The 24,174-nt window shown below is 34.3% G+C and overlaps 1 protein-coding gene, 1 long non-coding RNA gene and 1 other non-coding gene across 3 annotated transcripts; 2 read left to right on the top strand and 1 right to left on the bottom strand.

Annotated features, from left to right (window-relative positions):
* Positions 1-1,951: 1,951 nt before the first annotated feature.
* On the bottom strand, positions 1,952-2,058 carry LOC114757817 (small nucleolar RNA R71). The gene has a single exon (XR_003741615.1). It is a non-coding gene; the product is annotated as a small nucleolar RNA R71 (small nucleolar RNA).
* Positions 2,059-11,374: 9,316 nt separating this feature from the next.
* On the top strand, positions 11,375-12,476 carry LOC114757806 (uncharacterized). The gene is made up of 3 exons (XR_003741614.1): positions 11,375-11,409; positions 12,031-12,137; positions 12,436-12,476. It is a non-coding gene; the product is annotated as an uncharacterized LOC114757806 (long non-coding RNA).
* Positions 12,477-13,659: 1,183 nt separating this feature from the next.
* Positions 13,660-14,749, top strand: LOC114757813 (uncharacterized). Its single transcript, XM_028946914.1, has 4 exons — positions 13,660-13,887; positions 14,099-14,259; positions 14,341-14,525; positions 14,619-14,749. The coding sequence occupies exons 1-4, from the start codon at positions 13,660-13,662 to the stop codon at positions 14,747-14,749; spliced, it is 705 nt and encodes a 234-aa protein (XP_028802747.1).
* Positions 14,750-24,174: the final 9,425 nt, after the last annotated feature.

Genomic DNA, 24,174 nt, shown 5'->3' on the forward strand with positions numbered 1-24,174 from the left:
TCTCTACATTCATAAATTGTAATTTCTAAGGTTTAGATTTGTGATTTGTTATTGTACAGAGGTGTGATTCGGTTGTTTTATATGGAGACTAAGATTTGGATTGTATTCTGCACTCTAATTGATTCATTGAATTGATATTTCCTTCTATTATATTGATTCTTTCTTCTCAAGTATTTGAATCTCTTGATTGATTGGTTAGGTTTCTAACATTATTAATTAAGAGAGTAACATACCTTTTGCAGAGCATAATCCATACTAGACATAAAATGGGTTTGATGGGTTAGGGTTCTAGCTTATTGAATTCATTGTTTATAGAAGGTTTTTTGCAAATCGAGTCTAATAAAGGAATTGAAACTCATTCAAGAGAAGAACTAGAATGATTGGTGAACTTGATCATCAAGGATAATTCATATATTGCATTCATCTCACTTACTAAAACCAGAAATTACGAAGAGTTTAGATAGTTTTACTTTAGGTTTTGGTATAGTCACTGGCATCATACTTGGTTAATTTGATATTTGTGATAGATTACTAAGACATTCATAGGTTCGTCAAGAGATCAACATCTAGGTTAGTGCCACTTTATTACATTTAGCTTAGTTTTATTTGATAGTTTAATGATAGGGTTTCATCAAATTTGGCACCGTTATCAGGGAGCCTAGCTCTTTGGTAATCGTGTACCAAATATCATTTTGACTAGTTGTGTTGTTGCATTTTTCTCACTTGTAATTTCTGGTTTACAACAAAATTTTTTGAAAAATCCAAAAAAATATTTTGGAATATTGTTGGTCTTTGATTTGTTTAGTGTTCTTGCTCATGTATCTACTGAAAAATTACTGTTAGCTGCTATCTTAGTGAATTGGAAAGTGTTTCTATTAAAAACCAGTTGAAATTTGCTCTGTTTTGCATCAGAAATCAATTCTGTTACCTTTTTATTGTGACAAGGTCTACTGTTTGTCGCGACACGCTCTACAGAAAAGAAGAAAATTTGGTTTGGCCAAGGTTCGCTGCGGCATAATTTACCCTTTTCCATGGCAAAGTGCCTTGTTGCAGAAATTTTAGGTACTGTTTTGACTTGTCTTTCATAGTATTCTTTGAATTTTTGATATTCTCTGGAGTGTTTTAATCTGCTATTGACTTGAATTCACTAATTCAGTGATTGGTTCATTCAATTCTTGATTCTTGAAAATTGAATTGTTTGTTGGGTGCTTAATTGCTTAAAGTGTTCAAGTGTTGTATGACCAAATCTGGAAAAGAAACACTTTTGCCACTTGGCATTGAAATAAATAAGACCTTAAGAGCACTTAAGAAGGAAAGATTACTTAAGAGTACTAGCGGTTTGCATCATGAACATCCTACACCTTTTACATTGCTACTTTCACTGCGTTCCGAATATCCTTGTGATTCGTATGAGTCTTCTAAATCTCATTCTTCACTTGGTAATTACGTAACCATCATGTTGTTATGGATCAAAACAATATGCCTAAAGGTAATGAAGTACCTAGGGTTAATGAAGTTCATAAGGAAGAGGAAATGCCTAATCTGAATAATAATGGACAAGAGCAACAAGCTGAAATCAATAGAGCTAATGTTAGGCATTGAAGCATAAGAGAAATGAATTCTTCTAATGTTGATTATAATTCTTATGGCTTCTATAATTTCAATACTGATTTTGAATTAAAAGTAGCTTTAATAAGTGCCTTATCTAAATTTTATGGCAATATAGGAGAGGATCCACATAAACATGTCCAAAACCTCCACATAATATGCTCATCCATGAAGCCTCCCGGAGCCCATCTTGATGATGTACTAAGTAAAGCCTTCTTGTTTTTTGTGGAAAGCAAAGTTGAGGAGTGGCTACACATGTTGCCTTAACATGTTGCAACACTTTCATTGGAACAATTGAAAAAGCAACTTTTGAAAAAAATACTTTCCAACTTCAAGGACAGCTAAAATGAGGAAAGAGATCTATAGTGTTTGACAAGGGATTGGAGAAAGCCTGTATGAATATTGGACAAGATTCATAGCTCTCCTTGCCAAATGCCCACATCACCAAATTTCTCAACCACATTTAGCTCAATATTTCTATGATAGATTACTGGATCATCAAAAATCCACCATTGATGCTGCTACTGGTGGTTCTTTAATTGATTTAACTTCTTAAGATGCATGGGATTTGTTAGAAAATATAGCTGCAAATAATCAACAGCTTGGAGTTAGAGATACTGCTCAAGTAAATGGAGTAGGAGCTTGACAAACTGATGAAATTCTGAACAAGTTGGCTATTCTAAGTGATCAAAGGGTTTGCATGCAAAAGGCCATGCAAACTCAACAAAGCCACCAAGTTAAAGCCCTACACACTCCTCCTATGACTTAAGTTATTGTTCCTACCACTTGTGATATGTGTGCTAGTCCTAGGTACACTACTTCTAATTGCCCCTCTATGGTTGAATCTAGAGAGGTAGCTAGCATGAACTTTCAAAGACCCAGCCAATTCTCCCAAAACACTTACAATAATGTTTAAAGAGGAGACTTCACATCTAAGTAGAGTGGTAATGATAATAGAGGATTTCAAGGTGGTCAAGGCAAGACAGACATGTATAGAGGTGCTGGAAATTCTCAAGGATAGTTTGGGAATGCCTCTATGGAAAATTATACTATATCATCTACAACAAGAGAGATCTCAATTCAAGAACAAAATAGGGAGGATACTTTATTAAGATGATGAGCAATCTATGTGACAAGGTAGACCAATTTGAGGTTAGAAACAACATTCTCCAAGCCTTTGTTACTCAAATAGCAAACTTTAAAAGTGAGCAAGATGCTAAGAAAGGAGACTTACCCTCCAATACTGTTTCAATCCCAAAGGCCTAAATTTTATAAGTTTGAGGAATGGCAAGCTGGTTAGGAAAAAAGATGAGGAAAGTGAAGATGAAGATGTAGAAGTTGTTTCTTATGAAAGTTTGCAATTCCAAGAGCCGACTTCTACAATTGTACCTTCGTCTGAAAGTATGAAAGAGAAGGACATTTTGAAGAAAAAGGCCACTGCAATTGTGAATAACAAAGAGGATGTTAGAGCCGCTAAAGGGAGTTTACCTCACACACAAGAAGCAGTTAGCATTAAAGGTAATGAGGTAAATCTCAAGAAACTTCCCTTTCCATATTCTTATTTTCAAGGCATGAAGAAAGGTAGTTCTAATAAGAAAAATGATGATTTGTTTGCGCTATTTAGCAAATTGGAAGTTAATGTACCTTTACTTGAGTTGGCCTCTCAACCTAAACATGTTAAGATTTTGAGAGATCTGTGTAGATATAAAAAGAAGTTCAAGCCTAATGAGATGGTCTAACTACCTTCCAATGTTATTGCATTTTTTAAGCCCCAATTACCAGTTAAGTGTCAATATCCGTGGAGTTTCACTATACCTTGCACTATAGGAAGGACCACCATTCCAAAAGCCTTATTGGACGTAGGAGGTGCTATTAATATTATGCCTAAGTCAATCTGTGAATCCCTAGGTATTACTACTCTTAAGCCCACTAGTGTTATGTTGTAATTAGTAGTTCACACTATTAGATATCCATATGGGGTGCTTGAGGATGTGCTAGTAAAGGTCAAGGATTTACTTATTCTTGCAGATTTCTATGCTTTAAATATGTCTAAAGAAAGTATAAATGAAGGTGCATTAATTCTAGGTAGACCTTTCATGAGAATCGCTAATACTGAAATTAAAATAAAAGAAGGTTCTATCACTATGAGTGTAGGTGATCATTTTGTGCATTTTAATATATATGAAAGCATGAAACAACCTAATGAAAATTACTCTTTACATAATATGCATTTTATTGATGAAGCTAATGATGATTTGCATGGTAAAAAGAAGAGTGCTTCTCATATGGTTGTTGAATCTTCTAGTACACTCATGGTCTATTACTCCCATTCTATCCCTTCTTCTATTTTTCCCTCCCATGGTAGTGACATGTTGTGTTCTAATGCTTGTTTATTGGATTTCACTTCTTCTACTCCATGCACTGCTTCATGTAATAATACTATGACTGTTGAACCTCCTACTGACTCCAAAGTGCTAGAGAAAGGTACTTCTTATGATGATCTTACAGGGTGTAGTGGAGCTATGAGGTCTCAACCCAAGAAGCCAATTAACTTGCTTAAAGCATTGAAGGAGATAGGACAACCTGTCAAGGTCTTTGTGTGAAATTCATCATCCACCATCAAAAGAAGAGACATCGTCGGACCTTGCAACTGAACAATTGACAAGTTCGCTTCTCCTACTATATGCTTTATCATTGGATCCTAAGACACTTCCCAAGGGAGCTCTCCAATTCCATAAAGAGGAGTCATGGCCTATGTTCCTAGCTACTCCACACCTCATGAAGACTTCAAGGACACTTGGATAGGACCTTTAGAGTTGGTCTCAAAGCTTTCACATAGAAAATAGAAATTGAAGGATGGCTTTGACAAGCATTTTCACTCAAAATCCAATCGCATCCACCTCTACCACATTAGTTACAGCCTCCATAACTAAGGTTGTATATCTCCTTTTTCTTGTTTTTAGTTATCTACATTGAATTTAACTACTATATGTTGTTGAACAAGTGTGGAGGAGAGATATATAGTAGGAAAAATAGTTTTTGAATTTTATGCGATGTGTTGTCCTTCCACTTTACTCTTTACATGTCTAAACATACTGTTTGATCTTGTTTTTAGGTTGTATTAGGGATAATACAAGGTTTAAGTGTGGGAAAATATTTAGTACTTTGTTTGTTTGTGTCTTGCGCATTTTTATTTGTTTTGCTTGTGTTTTATTTTCAAACTCTCTTGTAACAAAAAGGCTCATTTTAGGTCCAACTTTTTAAAAGTTTATGTAGTTTTGGATTGAATTGGCTATGTCCTGTATCTCAATTGCATTTTGGTTGATTGTTATTCCTTACTTGTTGAAGTGAAGTGTGAATGTCATATGCATTAAGCTCGAAGTATGGTGCATAGACTAGGCTTGATGAGTGTGATAGAAAAAAAAAGTTTAGTTGGAAGTATTTGAGCCTATTGTCCATTCCATTTTGTGTGACCTATTGATCGATGGCCGGATTGTCACCTTTCGGATCGTCAAGAAAGAGAGTTGCACTAGGTAAAATGCAGTATGGGATGCAACCAGTTGTTCTTCTTGAGGAGCTTGTTATTGGAAATCCTAGTCTAAATTGGTTTTCAAAAACATTGTAAAAAGGGGGTTTTATTTGTTTTAAAAGTGGTGCAACAAATGTAAAGTGCAGAAAGTTAACTATTTTTGGTATTTTAAATTAATGAAGAAATGTTTTGGATGAAAAGGGAATTATGATTAAATAGTTTCTTGATGATGGAAACTCAGCTATCACTGCTCTTTAGAATGATTGGGAGTTTTGGAAAACCTCCAAGTCTAAAGAAAACCCCAAGTAATCACTTGGGTCCAATGTCTTAATTAATGAAAACTTACTTTAATCACAGTTAATTAATATCTCTTAAGACACTGCTGAAAACCACTTAGAGAGTAGATGAATGAATGATGCAAATGTCCTCTGAATGTCAATCGACAAACACAAAATACCAAGCATGCAGATTAATCACAATAATCACTGAAAATCAAATTGAACATAATGATTCAACTGAAATATCATATAGATTAATCAATATTAACATCATCCAATCCAAATACAATAGAATAGTCTAAACACCAGATTTACAATCATAAACCAAGTTTGATGCAAGTGCAGAAAGTTCCTAAATCTAGAAATATTCAACACAGCATTAAACAAAGGTTTAGACTACAGAAAAAAAAATTCCCTGATTAGATCATTAAGCTCAAGCTTCGTTCTCCATTACCAAGAGGCTAAGGGGTTTAACCTCTCATGCCTTCAACCCAATCACAATCGCTCTAAGAATGAACAGCCATGGTTGAAGCTAAAAATGAAGTTGGAAAAATGGATAAGAAGGGTGTTGGAATTGTTTAATCGGTCCAAAAATTCAGAAAATAATGAAGAGATGAAGAAAAATGGAAGTTTTGGGTGTAGAATCATTGGAGACTTAAGAGGAAATGATGGTGGCTCAACCTTGCGTAAATCTACAGAATAGAAGAGTCCCTATTCGTGGTGGCTACCCCCCTTAGGTATAGAAGCTTAGAAACCTATTCCAAAACGCACAGCTTCACTTAACACACTCAGGTCGCGACCCCAGCAATGTAAGGTCACGACTCAAGGGGGTCAGGTCATGACCTGATAAGTTCCATGTCGCGACCCGGGAAGACAGAGAGCTCTCGTCTTGACTTGGGTCCAAAACGTGTAATTTCACTAAGAGGCATCCAGGTCGCGACCTAAGGGATCCACGTCGCGACCTGGGGAGGCAGAACATTCCCAACGTTTGTGTTTTGGTCCTTGTAACATTTTGGCTCCATCATGATTCTTAGGTCCTTCTCCAATTGCCTGAAAATCACAACAAAGAGCCTTGCAAAGACCAACTGATTACAGATCAAGGCAATTAAAATTTAGAAGAGAAAAATGACCCTTTTTACCCCTTAAATAGCAAAATATAACGTATGACTCAATGTAATCAAATGGATATAAATGCACGCATAATGAGGGTAAAATTGTTGCAAAACATTAGAAAACACTTGAGAAAACCATATAATTGGGTTCTATCACTCCCCCATACTTGAACCTTTGTACTCCTAGACAAAGATTTGAATCATTCTAAAGAAAGTACAGCTACAATTAGAGAGACTAGCATGTTCAAAAGTGATCTCAAGAGCTAATCGATCAACCTCTTTTTAGGAATACAAGGGTGATAACATGAACAATTCCAAGTAATCAGATACAAGGTGCAATTAACTCAAAATGCACGAACAACAGAGATTTGCTCACAAGGTATAAGTCTTTGAATCACTCATCTCTCCTCATTGAGGTCTTTTCTCTCAATTATCCAAGTAGCAAACATTCTACCATAAGCGTGTAATGACCCTAAAATCTCTACTACTATTCAGTATCCATGTAAAGAGTCAAGAGGACTTTTGGGGTTATAGTGATGGAAAGGCTAAATGGAATAGAAAAAGGTGAAATCGAGTGTCAAGAATTAAAGAAATGTGAGTTAAATAATATCTATTTATTGTCAAGGACGTTCAGATCCCAACCTTCTATCACCAAGGGAATACTTTACTCAACTTTATTTCCTGTGATAGCTTATGTATATATAAGGAGTATTTCTTTACTCTTCTATTTTTTTTTCTTTTGTTTTTTTATATTCAAACTGAAGTAAAAGTAAAACTCCCAATTAAGAACGATAAAGATCAAGAAATCATAATTGTCGAGACAGATTCAACTCAATTAACATCGTTGTTCAAAATACTTGAAATGGTAGACAAAATGAAGGAAGTACAGGCTCAAAAAATAGTTAAGCAATGGATAAATGGTTGTGGGTTGTGGGTTGTGTTTGGATAGAAAGGTGTAGAAAAGAATGCCTCCATCATATTCAAAATCATAAATGCACACATAATTTTGACCAAGAGCTAAAACAAGTTCTAAAGAATGTAAACCACATGAATAATCACTCAATATAAGAATCAAGGCTCAAGAATATCCTTCCAACAAGGGTTTCACATCTCAATTGCTCATACAAGAAGTTTCAATCAATATGCACTAGTCACAAGGCATGAAGACACTTATCACAAAAGTAACCCATAAGATGAGGATTAAAAAGATCAACATAATCACTTCAGAACATACTTGAATCTCAAAAGTGACTATAAAGTCTTCAGAAAAAATCAAGGAAAAAAAAACAAGACAGGACCGGTCGGTTCGACTAGAAAATCGGTGAATCGGTCTCCAGTCCGGTTTGGATAAGCTGCTTGACTAGGGAACCATCAAACCAGGAAAAAACCGGTCCAACTGGTCATAACCAGATTGAACCGGGTATTTCCCAGTTGGCCGGTTGGCCAATTTTTTTTTGCCTATTAGCACCCTAAACGTTGTTGTTTTATTTATTAAAAAAAATTCTCTTCTTCGGTAGTTTGGTTCTCTTCCGCTTGCGAGTCGGCCATTTCCCCTCCCCTGAAGACTAAACCTGGCGGTAGCTCACGCGACTCCCTCTCTCAAACTGAAATCAGTCCCTGCTCCCTAGCGTCGCCGACGGCACTACAGTCTCCGGCGGAGGTCATTATTCAGCAGAGCTCCACAATCACATTTGTAGCTAGTCTGATCTCCCTTAACGTCCTCGTAGTCTATGGCAGATCTGAAACTGAAAATCACAGCTCTCCACCTTGTAAAGTAGCTATCGCATCAGTAGTCTGGCAGTTTGAGCTCACATGTCTCCCTCAACGTGACCACGTCCTACTTGGCTTTCAACATTTGCAGTTTGAAATCCCACTCGGCCACTCAGCATTGTCCCTTCGGTGCATTAAGTTGTGGGTAAGCTCAAAACTTTTGCCTTTCAGCTGGATTGTGTTTTTAAGATGTATTTGTTTTGTTTCTTCTTTCTCTTCAGTTGTCGAAAGATTTGGACAGGGAGGAGATGAAAATTGTATTCTAATTTTTGATGAATACTTGAAGTAGGAGAGGAAAGTAGATGAATTTGCTGAAATAATATAGATTATTGGATTAAATTGATTCTGGACGATATACAAAGTATGAACAGCTTAAACTGATAAACTTAAATTGATTTTGTTTCCTTTGGAGATTGGATTAAATTGATTCTGGAGAGATAAAGTATGTTTCACATGTTTGAAGTATTGATTTGTGATGTTCTGGTCAGGAAAAAAGGATTGCTTAATAATCAATACAATATTTTTTGATTTGAAGATTTAGGACATATAATTATGTACAGATGCATACATATGAGATAGATAAATTCATGTTTGTAACTTGAAGCATTGATTGACATATCGGTATATGGTAGATAAATTGATACTGGATTAAATTGATTTTGTACGGATTTTGTTTCCTTTACAAGAGGTAGCAGTGATGGACATTTCAAATAATCATAGTTCTGGAAATGATAATGTCACTCCTAATACTGAATCTTTAACTCCCATTACTGAAACTTCCACTCCTTCTACACCCACTTCTTCATTACGTGCAAAGACTGATCCTGCATAGGCACATGTTGCTTATAAAAAAGAAGGGACACAAAATGTATACACATGCATTTTTTATGGTAATAGTTATAGAGGTGGTGCGATAAATAGAATGAAGCAACACCTTGCTGGTATCACTGGTCAAATATCTTCTTGTAAAAAAGTTTCACATGTTGTACGTCATAGAATGACAAAATCTTTGAAAGAGTGTTCAAAGAAAAAAGCTATTGAAAGTATAGAAGAAGAAATTGAAGAAACTCACATTGATTCTCCAATTATCATGCGTAGTGCAAAAAAAAGAAAAGCTACGGGGAATATGGACAATTATTTTGCTCCTTACACAACTCCTGAATCCCAACCAAGTATTAAAAGTGTATTAGCAACAAAAGAAGCAAAACACAATGTGAAAATGTTGATTGCTGAATGGGCAATTGTGAACTGTATTCCATTTAAAGCATTTGATTGCCTGTTATTTCAAAAAGCTATAAATGTTATTGCTTCAATTGGCCCTGGGTTTAAAGCCCCTAGTGCTTATGATTTCAAAACCAATTTGCTAAGTGATTGGAGAAAAGAATGTCAGTTACTTATTGATAGCCATCGAGCTAAATGGAAAAACAACGGCTGTACACTCATGGCTGATATATGGACTGATGTCAGGCAACGTACTTTGATAAATTTCTTCTACTCACGGTATGGTATTTGTGAAGTCTGTTGATGCATCAGATCTAGTCAAAGATGCTAAAACTTTGTTTACGCTATTCTGTGAAGTTATTGAGTAGATTGGTCCTAAGAATATTGTTCATGTAGTAACTGACAATGCAGCCAACTATGTAGCATGTGGCAGGTTGATTAAGGAAAAATATGAAAGTATTTATTGGTCACCTTGTAACATCCCAAATTTTGGCTAATAGATACAAGTAATAGCACAAGGAAAGGATGATTATTAAGTCCAATGCAATTAAAGTCCCGGAGATCCCTCAGAAGAAAAAAGAGATTTTTCAAAGGCAAATGTGTAAAACAATAGTGTTCGGGGACTAAAGAATGACGAACTGGAAACAACTAAGGGCCAAAGGTTATGCCAGAAACTTGTAAGAGATGGTTCCGAAGGTTAGGCCTAAGGAGGGACCAAATTACAAAGAAAAGATTCCTAGGCCATGAAGGGACCTACTTGTAAATAATAAAAGTTCTGATTGGCCAATGCTCAGAGTTAGCGAAAAGGGCCCAAATGACTTACAAAAATTCTAGAAAAATGGGAATAGGATCCCAGAGTCAATATAAGGCTAGAAATGACGGAAATGCCCTAAAGTCATTTCAGGTTTTTGAGCAATTTGAGATAGTAACTCAAATTGAATTATTTAAGCTGTGAGATGGCCTCGAATAATCAGGAAAATCTGGGAAAAAGTAGCAGAGGAATTATCACAGATTGTAAAAGTAATTCTAGCCCCAGAAAGTGACGAGGCTAGCTTTAATTAAATTTAAAGCATGTTTATACCCTATCCGGGGAAAGTCAAAATAGTTGTCTACAGTTTGACTTTTGACCCAAGAAAAATTAGAGGAAATCCTTGTGATGAAAGGGAAAGAATGAAACCCAGAGACAGATCAACAGAGTTACAAGCCGATAGGAAAGAATTCGGCAAAATCAACTCTGATTGAATATTAATTATTAATATTTTGGGGAAATGAGAAAAGAGTATGATTCCCCTATGAATGTTATTAGAAGAGTATGGGAATGTATTTTGAAGATGAAAAATGTGCTAAACCATGTCCCAAAGGTATCGGGTAAGTCAGGACCCGAGAAAGTACCTATTATGATGTAAACCGGTAAGATAGGTGGAGGAGTATTTTTGGATGAATTTATGCACGAATTTTGTATGATTTTCCTCCCTATCATATTGCCATAGGGGCATGAGGATATGTGTGGAATTATGCAAAAAGATGAAGGGCATATTTGGATTAGGAAAGTTAACCATGGTTAAATTAATTAACCTTGGGTCAAGTTAACCTTGATGACATAAGCAAGATGACCAAGCATGACACAATCCTAGACAAGTGTCACAATTCTTACTAAGGAAGACAAGATCAAGGGCTAAGATTGATTTGAAAATCAATGGCCAAGATTAAGCCATGCAATTTTAAGATCAATGGCTAGGATTTGTCAAAACTTTTTATAAAAATCTTCTCTCCCTCCCTTATGATATTTTCGTCCACCATAAGAGATAGGAGAAGGAAAACGAAATGGAGAGAGGAAGAAGGAGAAGAGGAAGAACTCATGATCCTAAGGCCATCCAAGCTTCAAATCAAGGTATGTTCATGGATTTTGATCTAGTTTCTACCTCCCTTGGTATTTTGAGCTTGGATGTTGGTTTGGTTGGGTTTTTCATGGTTGAAACCTAGGGGGGAGGTGCTGCACGAAATTGTTCAGAATGGGAGAAGATGAAATTAAAGTCATAAACATGTTTAAAGGCTTGAAAACAACAAGAATCAATTGGTTTGATATTGATTCTTCAAGAAATCTAACTTCCCCTTTCATTTGTGTATGATTCTACCATGGCTGTTTCTTTATGTTGGGTCTAGAATTTGATTATTTTGATGCTTCCAATGAGTTTAAATGATGATTTTGTGTAGGGATATATGTAGAAAACATGTTTGGAAGCATTAGAATTGAAAATGAAAATTTTGGACCTAAGGCACCTATGTTTCGGCCAAACCAGAACAAGGGGGAAGGAGTTGGATTTTGATTGTTTTGAACTTGGAAATGGATTCTATATGCAAAATTATGTGAGAATAGCATGTGAAATTAATTTTAGAATGATTGGAAATAAATCTCAAAAGTTAGAAACAAAGTGTGATCAAGTAAGAGCCAAGTGTGGAATAGGTTGATAACTTGTAATTGATGTTTCACGTAATGTGTTGATGTGTTTAGGACCTTGGAACATCCAAGGGGATGTCTTGTTTATGTCAACTGAAGGCTCAAACACTTGGAAGGTTAGGGGAAGCAAACGGAAAGCAAGAGGGAAGCTATGTTACAAGGTAGTGAACTTACCTATTTTGTGTGCTTGATATGTATGCTTGCATGATGTTATTATGTTGCCATGATGTGACTAAGTTATAATGAAATGTTGCAAGGTTATGTTTGCAAGTTTATGTTATGTTTTGCCTCGGCAATATGTTATGAAAGCATGAAATGCTTTGGCTTACTTTCCATGGCATTCCTATGATGATGTTATGATAACATGTCGTGCATTTGCATTATGTCTTGCATACTTATGGGTAGTGTTTGCTACTGAGATTCCCCTGAATCTCACCCTCCCTTAACAACCCCTAATAGGTATAAAGGGCATGGAGGAAAAGTCAAGGATGAGGAATGCAGGATTGATGGAAGAAGTCAAGAACATGTTATGATCTTATAACATGTTAAGTTATGTAACATAGTTTATCAATTTATGTTTGATATGCCGTGTATGTGGAATGATGATATTAAATGTTCATGATATGTAAAATGGTATGAGGTTATGTATGGAGATATTATGTGGATTTATAGCATGACAAGAGGTGGAGAATTAAATTGTTTATAAAGATTGAATTAAGTTAAAGGGATAGAATGTCCCTGAATGAGTCACGAATTGGTGCCAATGATGAGGCAGATCAAATGAATGAATTTAGCCATGAAATTTGGTGACTATATAGGACACATCCTAAGCTTTAAAACAAGTGGTAAAGCATGAAAAGTGGATGTGTATGCTAAGAGATATGGCTGTTCAAAGTAAAGACAGGATTTTTGGAAAGTACTGTTTCGACCACTTGAACAGTAATATTTAACGAAAAAACTGTACTAATTGGCAAGGTTTGAGCCCTGAAAGTTATTTTTCTCTTGTAGAAGATTGAAAGAGCTTTAAGTGAAAATTGGAATCGCTCTATTCTGATTTTTGTAGAATTAGTTATGATTTTTCAAAGTTGGACCTGAAATCTGGAGTTTAAATAGTGAAAAGTAACCCAAGTAATTATGTTGAAAATTTTAATCCACGGGCTTGTACTTTGATCTGCTTGAACCATAACGCTTACAAATGTGTACTCTAAGGGGTTAAAGGTAGGATGTTTCACACCTTGTGCTGCTTATTGTTTGAATCTTGTATTGAAAGACTTTTCCAGCATGCCTCATGTGTCAGACCTCGCATCAAAGGCATCAAAGGTGACTATATTTGCATATAATCATATGGTTTTTTTATCATAGCTGAGGAAAAGACTGAGTTGGAAAGAAATTGTTCATCCTAGTGCCACAAGATTAGCTACGACATTTATTACATTGCATAGCATATATATGCACAAAAATGACTCGCAGGCTCTAATGGTTGATAAGCACTTTGTGGACCATAGATTATCGAAGACTGAAGCAGGACAAAATTTTTGTGCAATCATTTTAGATAATTGGTTTTGGAATGATTGTTATCAAGTTGTGAAGATTGTATCTCCTCTCATCAAATTATTGAGAATTGTGGACTTAGATCAAAAACCTTCATTACCTTATGTTTATGAAGGAATGCGAAGGGCAAAAATGGCAATTAAGGAGATGTTTAAGAAGAATAAGGAACTGCATAAGCCTTACACAACAATCATTCAAACTCGATGGGATAGACATCTGAAGACTAATCTTCATGCGGCATCGTATTTGTTGAATCCTACATTTACATATGGTCCAGACTGTCCTAGCAAGTCAAAATTGATGATGGCTTTGATTGATGTTGTGGAGTCTTACTTAGATGAGGATATTGATGGCTTCCTGGTAATTAAACAAGCGACTACTTATCACGAAGGAAAGGAATCTTTTAGTAGACCCTCATGTTAAAAAGCTGCACAAAAACTAGACCCTTGTAAGTATTATATTCAATTATTCATGGTTATTCACTAATTTTATATAATATTGGATACTAAATGTATTTTATTATGTAGATGAATGGTGGACATATTATGGTTGTTTAGTTCCAGAATTGCAGCGTGTTACAATGCGTATTCTTAGTCAAACTTCTGCTTCTTCTGGTTGTGAGAGGAATTGGAGCTTATTTGAAAGAATTCATACCAAAAGAAGAAACAGATTGGAACATAAAAGGCTGAATGATTTGGTTTTCACCAATTATAATCTGCGACTGAAGCATAGGTAATCTTGAAAATTGTGAATACCTTTAGTTTTTTATTTTAATTGATTCATATTTATTTGAAATTTTATTTGTCATCAAAGGATTACATTGAAGAAGAGCAAAAGTTATGATCCAATTGACTATGAAAACATTGATATGGTGGATTTTTGGGTTGCTGAAGAAGATCCCACTCCGAAATTTGATGATAGAGATGTGGCTTCATTCGAAAGCATCCTTAACAATGAGGGCATTGCTAATTCAACAACTTTTGAGAAGGCTAATGAAGGTTTATAACTTTATACATATAATTAAGACTTTATTTCTATACAAATATATAATTTTTTGTATGATTATTAATATTGATCATTGTTTTACATAGGTGATGAAGATATGGACATTGCTGACCCTCCACCTTTACAAGATGATGTTGTTGCTCCTGCTTTTCCATGTCCAGCTGTTGACATCTTAGTCCATGCCAATGATCTTAGTGATGATTTTGATTTTCCATAGTGAAGATGTGCATTTCATTAATATTTGCCTGGTACTATTAAACATTAAACCAAATTTTGTAGCTTCTCATCTTTTTTTTAGTGATTATTATTTATAAATTTTGTTTCATTTTAATATTATGAATTAAATTATATTATTTTAATATGACCGGTCTGACCCCGGTTCGACCTCAGTTCGACTAGTAACCCTTGACCTACTGTCTTGACCGGTTTAATGTCTGGTCCAGTTTTTTGTTCCTTGGAAAAAATCATTTTCAAAATCTAGCATGCTTAAAAGTCTAAGGATGGCATGGTTTTCAAGAAAAACTGTTTGATGCAATGAGGGTATATGAAAAAAGCATAGGTTTGCTTGAAAAAGATACAAAGGTAACTTAAAAAGGTTCCTCCTACACAGTAATGCCAAAAAGCAAAGAGAAGGATAACGATGCTCAGCAAAAGAGTCCAGGTCGCGACCTGAATACAATGAAAGGGAATAGAAAAATTAAAAAAAAGAAAACAAAACAAAAGAAAAGAAAAAACAAAGAAAGGGAATAGAAAAATTAAAAAAAAAAAGTATTGTTTGGGATAAGTGAGCTTGATTGAGTTGTCATCTATATTCCTACATATCACAATCAATTCCATACAAGCATTTGATTCATTCTAATTTCCATTCTCCTTATCTCCCTTCCATTACACCCATGCATCTAACCCTCTATTCATTTACCTATCCAATATTACAACCTAATAAAAGTCCTATTGATTTTTTGTGTCATTGCTACTAGTGGTAGAGAGCTTAGAACCATTACAAGTATAAGGCAAAGCATAGTAAAGTGGATGTTAAGTGAAATTACCCTCTAAGAGTTAGAGTGAAACACTTATACTTAGTGCATTCAACACTTTGCTTAGTTCTTTTAGCATATGACATGAGTATAGATTGGATGTGAGTACGGAATTATGATTGCCAAATATGACTCTTAATGCTTGCATGGTTCATTTAGTCCTACCTCTTATTTTGCATTGAAGTGTTTTGCCTAGGAGTGTAAAAGCTAAGTGTGGAGGAGTTGATAAGTCTTATATTTTACATATATTTTTTAGTCCAAACTTATGTTTTTGTGGCTTTTAATTGTGTAATTTGGGTTAAAATAGAGATTTTTGTACATCAAGGATATAAGAGTCAATTATGTGCTTTTATATGATAATTCTTGAGTTTTATTCATTCATTGGTTCTTATGTATCCCACATACCTTGGATTATATGACTATAGGCTTAATTTGAATATTGTAGGTGATTAGAGGATTGAAGAAATATTGGAAGAAGGTTCTACCTTACATCACCACGACCAACTCTAGGCTTCGTCGCAAGGAACATTTCTTATGAAGGAAATAGCGTCACTTATTCAAACAGCATTGTTTTGGCTTCGCCGCAGCGAAGTAGCAAAAATTTCCAAATTTAAATTCCATAACACGTGCCAGATCCTTCATTCTGTGATTTTTCCATTCCAACTTCATTTTCTCCATCTAAACTGTCTTAACTTCAGTCTTCCTCACCTCCCATCATCAATTCATCATTTGTACCCCAATTCTTCCACTTTCTACTAATTATTCTACTATATTCTCCTTCAAATCATTGTTGCCATGGCCATTGAAGTTGCAAAGCTTGGTGAAGCTGTGGTTTCAGTCATGAGAGGCTAGATCTTCATTCCTTGATGCTCAATGAAGCCAATCTAAGTTCCTAGAGTTGCAATTGGAAGTTTCTTCTACCTTAATCTTAGTTTCACTCTACATTCATAGATTATAATTTTTAAAGTTCATATATGTGATTTGTTATTGTACAAAGGTGTGATTCTATTGTTTTACATAAAGACTAAGATTTGGATTGTATTTTGCACTCTAATTGATTCATTGAATTGATATTTCCTTCTGTTATATTGATTCTTTCTTCTCAAGTGTTTAAATCTCTTGATTGACTAGTTAGGTTTCTAACATTGTTAATTAAGAGAGTAAAATACCTTTTTCAGAGCATAATCCACACTAGATATAAAATGAGTTTGATGAGTTAGGGTTCTAGCTTATTGAATTCATTATTTGTAGAAGGTCTTCACAAACCAAGTCTAATAAAGGAATTAAAACTCAATTAAGAGAGGAACTAGGGTGATTGGTGAACTTGATCATCAAAGATAATTCATACATTACATTCATCTTACTTACTAAATCTAGAAATTACAAAGAGTTTAGATAGTTTTACTTTAAGTTTTTGTATAATCATTGGTTACACAAAGACTTCATGCATCATACTTTAAGTCTCATATTTTACATATATTTTCTACTCCAACCTTATGCTTTTGTGGCTTTTAATTATGTAATTTGGATTAAGATGGAGATTTTTATGCATCAATAAGAGTCAATTGTGTACATTTATATCATAATTCTTGAGTTTTATTCATTCATTGGTTCTTATGTATCCCACATAGCTTAGATTAGATGACTATGAGCTTAATTTGAATATTATAGGTGATTAGAGGATTGAAGAAATATTGAAAGAAGGTTTTGCCTCACTTCGCTACGCCAACTCTAGGCTTTACTGCGATGAACGTTCGTTATGAAGGAAACATCGTCACTTATTCAAACAGCATCATTTTGGCTTTGCTGTGGCAAAGTAGTGAAAATTTCCAGATTTAAATTCTAGAACATGTGCCAGATCCATCATTTTGTGATTTTTCTATTCCATCTTTGTTTTCTCCATCCAAATTCTGTCAACTTCAGTCTCCCTCACCTCCCCACCATTCTACATCATCAATTTATAATTTCTACCCTAATCCTTTCATTTTCTACTAATTATTCTACTCCCTTCTCCTTCAAATCATTGCTGCCATGGCCATTGAAGTTACTAAGCTTGGTGAAGCTGTGATTTCAATAATGAGAGGCTAGATCTTCATTCCTTGATGTTCAATGAAGCCAATCTAAGTTCCTGGAGCTGTAATTGGGAGTTTCTTCTACCTTAATCTTAGTTTTACTATCTACATTCATAGATTGTAATTTCTAAGGTTTAGATCTGTGATTTGTGATTATACAAAGGTGTAATTCAGTTGTTTTACATGGAGACTAAGATTTGGATCATATTTTGCACTCTAATTGATTGATTGAATTGATATTTTCTTCTGTTATATTGATTCCTTCTTCTCAAATGTTTGAATCTCTTGATTGATCAGTTAGGTTGCTAACATTGTTAATTAAGAGAGTAAAATACCTTTTGCAAAGCATAATCCACATTAGACATTTAAATGAGTTTGATGAGTTAGGGTTCTAGCTTATTCAATTCATTGTTTGTAGAAAGTCTTCACAAATCGAGTCTAATAAAGGAATTAAAACTCAATCAAGAAAGGAACTAGGATGATTGGTAGACTTGACTATCAAGGATAATTCATACATTCCATTCATCTCATTCACTAAATCTAGAAATTACAAAGAGTTTAGATAGTTTTACTTTAGGTTTTAATATAGTCACTAGTTACACAAACACTTCATACATCATGTTTGGTTAATTTGATATTTGTGATAGATTACTAAGACATTCATAGGTTCCTTAAAAGATCAACATCTAGGATAGTGCCAATTGCGTTTAGTTTAGTTTTATTTGACAGTCTAACGACAGGGCTTCATCACTTTGCTTATTAATCATTGATTGAGTTGGAGAGCTTGGTAATAAAAGATTTTAGGTTGTCTTGCTTGGTTTCCTATTACTCAAGCTTGTTAAAGACAGTAACCAAGCATAAGTCTATCTTGTTGCCCATAACTGCTAATCTAGCCTAAGTACTAGATTTCTCCTTTTCCAGTTGGGAGGCTAAACCTAAGCTTATCACTCTAAGCAAAAGAAGGTGCTCTTTGATTGGGTACAAACACCTTAGAATTTTAAAATTGATTGGTGGAGTGAAATTGGTTTCCTTGTTGAAACTAGTTCTGATTGATTCTATCATTAGTTTTGCACCATCTTAAATTCGGGTGATCCTTCCATGCATCATTATAAGTGTTAGAGAAAAGAAGGGATTTCCTTTCTAAAATTGCCTAGGTCAATCTTAAAACATAGCAAATACTTCTTCATAATGAGATAGGCATACACTTGAGATGTACATAGGAAAAGCACAATATTCATAGCTAGGTGTTGTTAAGGCTTGTGTCTGAGAACCTTCCATGCTCAAATTGTTAAGTCTTAAGGAGATCTTGGCTACTTCAATAGTCAACTTTGCCAATAGTGACTCCCTCTGATTCAGTAAAGAGCTTCTAACTTTATTCACAGTTCTTGTATCCATCACATTGCATTGTTGGTTGTTCAAAGCCATCCTTCTGATCAATTCCCAGGCTTCATTGGTAGTCATGTCAATTAAGGAATCTCTTGCTACAGCATTCAATATACCTTTATCATGTGGTAATAAACTATCTTGAAAGTACTAAACCAGTTGCTCTTTAGGTATTTGGTTATACGGGCACTTGGGCAATTGTTCTTGAAAGTAGCTCCAGAATTTATAGAATGTCTCTAATGCATCTTGTTTGGTTGAGTATATCTCTTTTCTCAATTGTGTAGTCTTGGATGTCGAGAAATATTTTTCTAGGAAAGCTTTTTTCAAGTTAGCCCATGATTGATAGGCATCAGCTACATGATGAGGTAGCATCATATACCATTCTTGGGCTTTCCCTTTGAAGGCAAGATGGAACGTGTTCCATTGAACGTCATCTATTTTTGCCCCAACCAACTTCTTATGCAAACATGCCATGTAAAGTGTACTGAGATAGTTGTATGGATTTTCACCTGTCAGTGCATAAAAAATAGGAAGTAAGTTGATTAAAGGACCTTTGATTTCAAAATTAGCTTCAACATTAGGACAAACAACATGAAAAGGATCATAATTCACATCAGAGGTGATTGCCTCCCTACTAGTTGTTCTTCTTGGGTGGTTCTCTCTATTGTTTTCTACTACTCTCTCATACCCAATTGCCTCGTTTCCTACATAAGCACCATTTCGGTTTAGGTTAAGGTTGGGTACTTCATGGTTCCTACTACCCTTGTTTTGGTTTGGTAGAGGGTCAGCCATTATCTCTTCCTCAATAGGTTCAGTGTCACTACTAGATAGGCTGGACTCAACGAAGATATTTTCCTCTTCCACTACGACCTCAATCCAGTATATATGAATATACTCATCTAGTCCCTCATATCAAACAACTATGTGTGTACTTTCTCTTCTATCTTCCAAAATAGATGAAAATAGTGGACGCAAATGAACCTCTTTGTAGTAATCAAGTTATCTTGAGACTAGTCGATAAATCTAGTAAATATGTTCTATTTATTAACTATATGTTCCACATATAGACTAAAATTGTATAACTATTTTGAAATGTGTATCCTACCGGACACCTCACTAGCTCATGCTAGTGTGTATGATAGGTAGGGATTTAGCTATTGAGACATTGTCTTATTCCCATTGTTTTACTATTTTCAAGAAATAGTACATTAGTAAGACCTTTGGGGAAGACTTCAAAGGCTCAATAGCTGCAACTAACAGTGTAGAGATTCTAGGCTTTACTTTATGTAATTTTTGTATATTGTCATGTATCAAGACTGCATACTTTACTTGGTCATACTATGTTCTTTGTTGTACTGAACACATTGGATATTTTGCTTTCTTGTTTATTTCATCTAGACATTGATTAAGAGTGCTGGTTGTAGGCCTAAGATCCTTAAGTTACATGTGATTAAATAATTTGTGGATTTATGATGTGATAAGTTCATTTATTATTAACATTGATTGGGATTGTGGAATTTGTGTTGTTACTATAACTATTGTCAATTAGGACGTGTTGTTTTATAACCATGTTAGATGAGGCTAATCCTTTCTAATATGGTTTGCATGTAAATGTGGCATGATATTATATGGTATTAATGTAGGTGATAAGTTTTTGCTTCTTCTAACCATGACAGCCTCATATGAGGGTGGTTGCTTTTTTATTATGGTTAGCTTAATAAGGATGTGTCAATTTTTCTAAATAACCACAATGGGCCATGTGTATTGTTTTTTCATTGCTATTATGATTAATTCTAGTGAGGTGAGTGATGTTATTTACTACCAGAAAAAGGCTTTTAACAACAGTTAATAGTGGTTTTTCACGATGATTTTGAAGGCGAAGTTGATACAGTCGACGTTGAAAGGTAAACAAAACACAGTGGTTGAGAACCGCCGTGGAAAGTTAAAATCGCCATTGAAAGTTAGATTTCCAGGGCGGTTACATAAACAACCGCTGTGGAAAATGATTTTAACCGCGGTTATATAAATAACCGCTGTTAAAATTTTTTTTTATAAATTTTGCTCAATTTTCATTTTTACCACTTTGCAGTTTACAATTCCAAATAAATGTAGGTAGTGCAGAATACGCAGAACAAAATCATATGAACAAGTAATCAATTAGTTAGTTAATATATACAACAAGCATTGAAATTTTTTTTACACAAAGCAAAAATAGAGAAACCAAGAGAACTGAGGGGAACCTAAGACCAAAAAACACGTATAGGAACCAAGAGAACCAGCAATCTTGAAAGAAAAGTAACTACTTTTGTCTGTACAATAGAAATCATGAACATATATAAGAGGGAACCAAGAGAAAATATTTAACAATGAATTTTTTGGGGAATGACCTAACTATTTGAAAGTTTCAATATTTTTCACCAATATTGTTGACAAAGTGTCCCTCATCAAGTTGATGTCATCCATGGGATATGGCGCAGTATTTTGAAATACCTGTTAATAAAAAATAACATAGTAAACTTAATCAAAAATATGAAATGAATTGAAGAATGTCATGCAACGTAACTTATCTTTACCTTATCTAATTTCTCAGTCACTCCTGTCTCAATGATGTCATTCATGTAGCGAATGACAAAATATCCACATTCAACATGTCCTTGTTGACAATAGTACTAACAAAATGAAGTATAAAATTGAATATTAGACATTATTGATTATAAACATTAACTTTAATTCATCTAAAAAGGTTTAAAAGTATATATTTAGTTCAAAACAACATACCTTTGGGAGAATCCATGTTGCCAGTTGTCTATTTTTTTAATCACCATAACATTGAAACCATGAAAAGCCCCATCAACAGTATAAAAGAAAATGATATTAGAGCATATTTTTATAAACTTCACACATAATAAATATATAAACATAAACTAACATGTCGATTACATCTTTGGTTTCTTTGGATGGACTTCCACAGAGTGAATCAAACCAGTAAACTTTGTTATGAAAAGGGGCAAAAACAATTAAAGTCCAATGATAACTGCAAAAGACAAACCATGTGATAAAGCCCAATTTTTATATATTTTATCCCACATTAATTTAGAATTTAAATGATAATTTTGAGCTTAATTGGATTTTTATGCATTATTGGATAAATTGGTTGATTTTTGGATTTTGCATAAAAATTGAAATTTTGGATTGAAAATATGAATATTTTGTGATTTCCTATTTTTGACTTAGAATTAATTTTTTCTATTTCTTTGGAAACAAGTCTCATATTTTTAGCAAGATTATTCTTAGAAAGTTTTCCAATTTCTTGCCTAATTTTTGTGCATATCTGATATTTAATTTTTGATTATATTTGGATATAATCTACATTAATGGATGCACTTAAATTCTTGTAGGTCAAGAAAGAGCATATAGAAGATCCAATAGTGCAAGATTGTTTCTTGGGATTTAAGCACAATCCAATGGCCAATATCAAGTAAGTCAATTAATTACTAATGGGTTTGAGTTTTAAATCCAAGAGAATTTCTTTTTCTCCCATTAAAATAATCCCTCCAACCTACGCCGAGCATCACACTTTTCCATCTCCATAGAGACGCTCACTCTCTCACCATAGACGCAATCAAGAAAAGCTCTCTCTCAACGGTCTTCATCTTCAACGCCTACTCTATCGTCTAATCATCAAATATCCATTATTCCTATCCCTCCAATCACGCCAATTGTTCTTAATCACCCACACCTCATCATCCATGGCTATGGCGTCTAACAACTTTGGAGGAGGAGATATGTTGATGGAAGCTTAAGTTTGTTAGGGAGGCAACTTGGGAGGAGCATGGAGGAGACTTGAGCCTTGGGCTAGCACTTGAAGACCACAAGGGAGTGATGTTCCATTTATCTTTTTAATTCAAGGACTTGAAATTATTTAGTTTTAAATAATTTTAATTTGTATTTTTGTTGAGACAATTTAGTTCTAGATTGTCATTTTTATTCTTGAATTGGATTGATATTTGGATCTTATTTGTGTTGAGATACTTGTTGGAATTTATGTTTAGAACCTTTATATTGTTAATTGAATTTATAATTGAGTTTTCATTATGAGTTTAATTATCAATGTGGTTTCAATTGCAAAATTTGGGTTCTTTGGCCTCTTAATTGTTTAATTAAGTTGGTTAATTGTCTAATTGTTCAATTAGATAATTTCAAACATAATTTCCAGAATTAATTGAGTTATTTTTCATTGGTTTTAATAAGCTTACTTAACCAACCTTATACTGTTACGAGTTCTCTAATAGTTTAAGGGTTTTTGAAGTTGAGGGTTTCTTTTATTTCAAGTAGGTAATTAAGTTTATTAATTCCACTCTCTGTTATGAAGGTTAAATCCATGCAAATCCTAAGTTGTCCCCTCTACCTTATCGAAGAGAAACTTCTTAATTTTTACTTGTTAATTTTCTTTGCTCTTTAGTCAATTTTCTTTATTCATCATTTTTATTTTCCTTCAAAAGAAAAGTCCCCCCAAAAATTGCATTGCATTCATTTAAGTTTAATTTAATTTTCATATAGGTTTTAGGACATTTGCATCTTTCATATAGAATTAGAATTTTGCATTTTAGTTTAGGTCCAATTTATTGCATTTATTTTATCACCTAAATTTTTACCTAAAGAAACTCATAACTTGCTCTTTGGAAGTAATGACCTAGGTCGATCCTAAACTACAAATTAATTAGGACCTAGTTTAATTGAGTGCTTTGACGACAGAGGCATCATCACCATATTAATTATAATCCTACACATACAACTTGTGTATCTCAAATCCAATAATACACTTACCCTTCCATGTAAAGTACAAAATATATTGGCTTTTTGGTTTGAGTCATTGTGGTCATCATGTAGATCGACCTCGCTTCCATAGTATTAAGCTCTGTCTGCACCCTTTGAGGACACATAAAACCATATGTTCCTTCAAGTCCTCCATTCTGACAGATTTGAGTAAAGTGCCTATTATTCAAATAAGAAACATTAGGACATGCATAAAGTATAACATGAAATAAGAAAATGATATTGTGACTTACAAAATAGCGAGTTACATGAAGACTATATCAAGCTCCTCAAAGTTAAGGAACTGAACGAGGTCCCTCTTGTCAATGGTGAAGTCG

The sequence above is a fragment of the Neltuma alba genome, unplaced genomic scaffold, assembly GCF_004799145.2.
Source record: "Neltuma alba isolate B1F8T4 unplaced genomic scaffold, ASM479914v2 tig00010645_pilon, whole genome shotgun sequence".
Lineage (NCBI taxonomy): Eukaryota > Viridiplantae > Streptophyta > Magnoliopsida > Fabales > Fabaceae > Neltuma > Neltuma alba.

Excerpts from the sequence above, each read along its gene's own strand:
- LOC114757813 (XM_028946914.1), top strand. The coding sequence starts at position 13,660 with ATGGCAATTAAGGAGATGTTTAAGAAGAATAAGGAACTGCATAAGCCT. Across the intron at positions 13,888-14,098 it reads AGGATATTGATGGCTTCCTG|CGTGTTACAATGCGTATTCT; the intron begins GTAATTAAACAA and ends CCAGAATTGCAG. Across the intron at positions 14,526-14,618 it reads TTTTGAGAAGGCTAATGAAG|GTGATGAAGATATGGACATT; the intron begins GTTTATAACTTT and ends TGTTTTACATAG.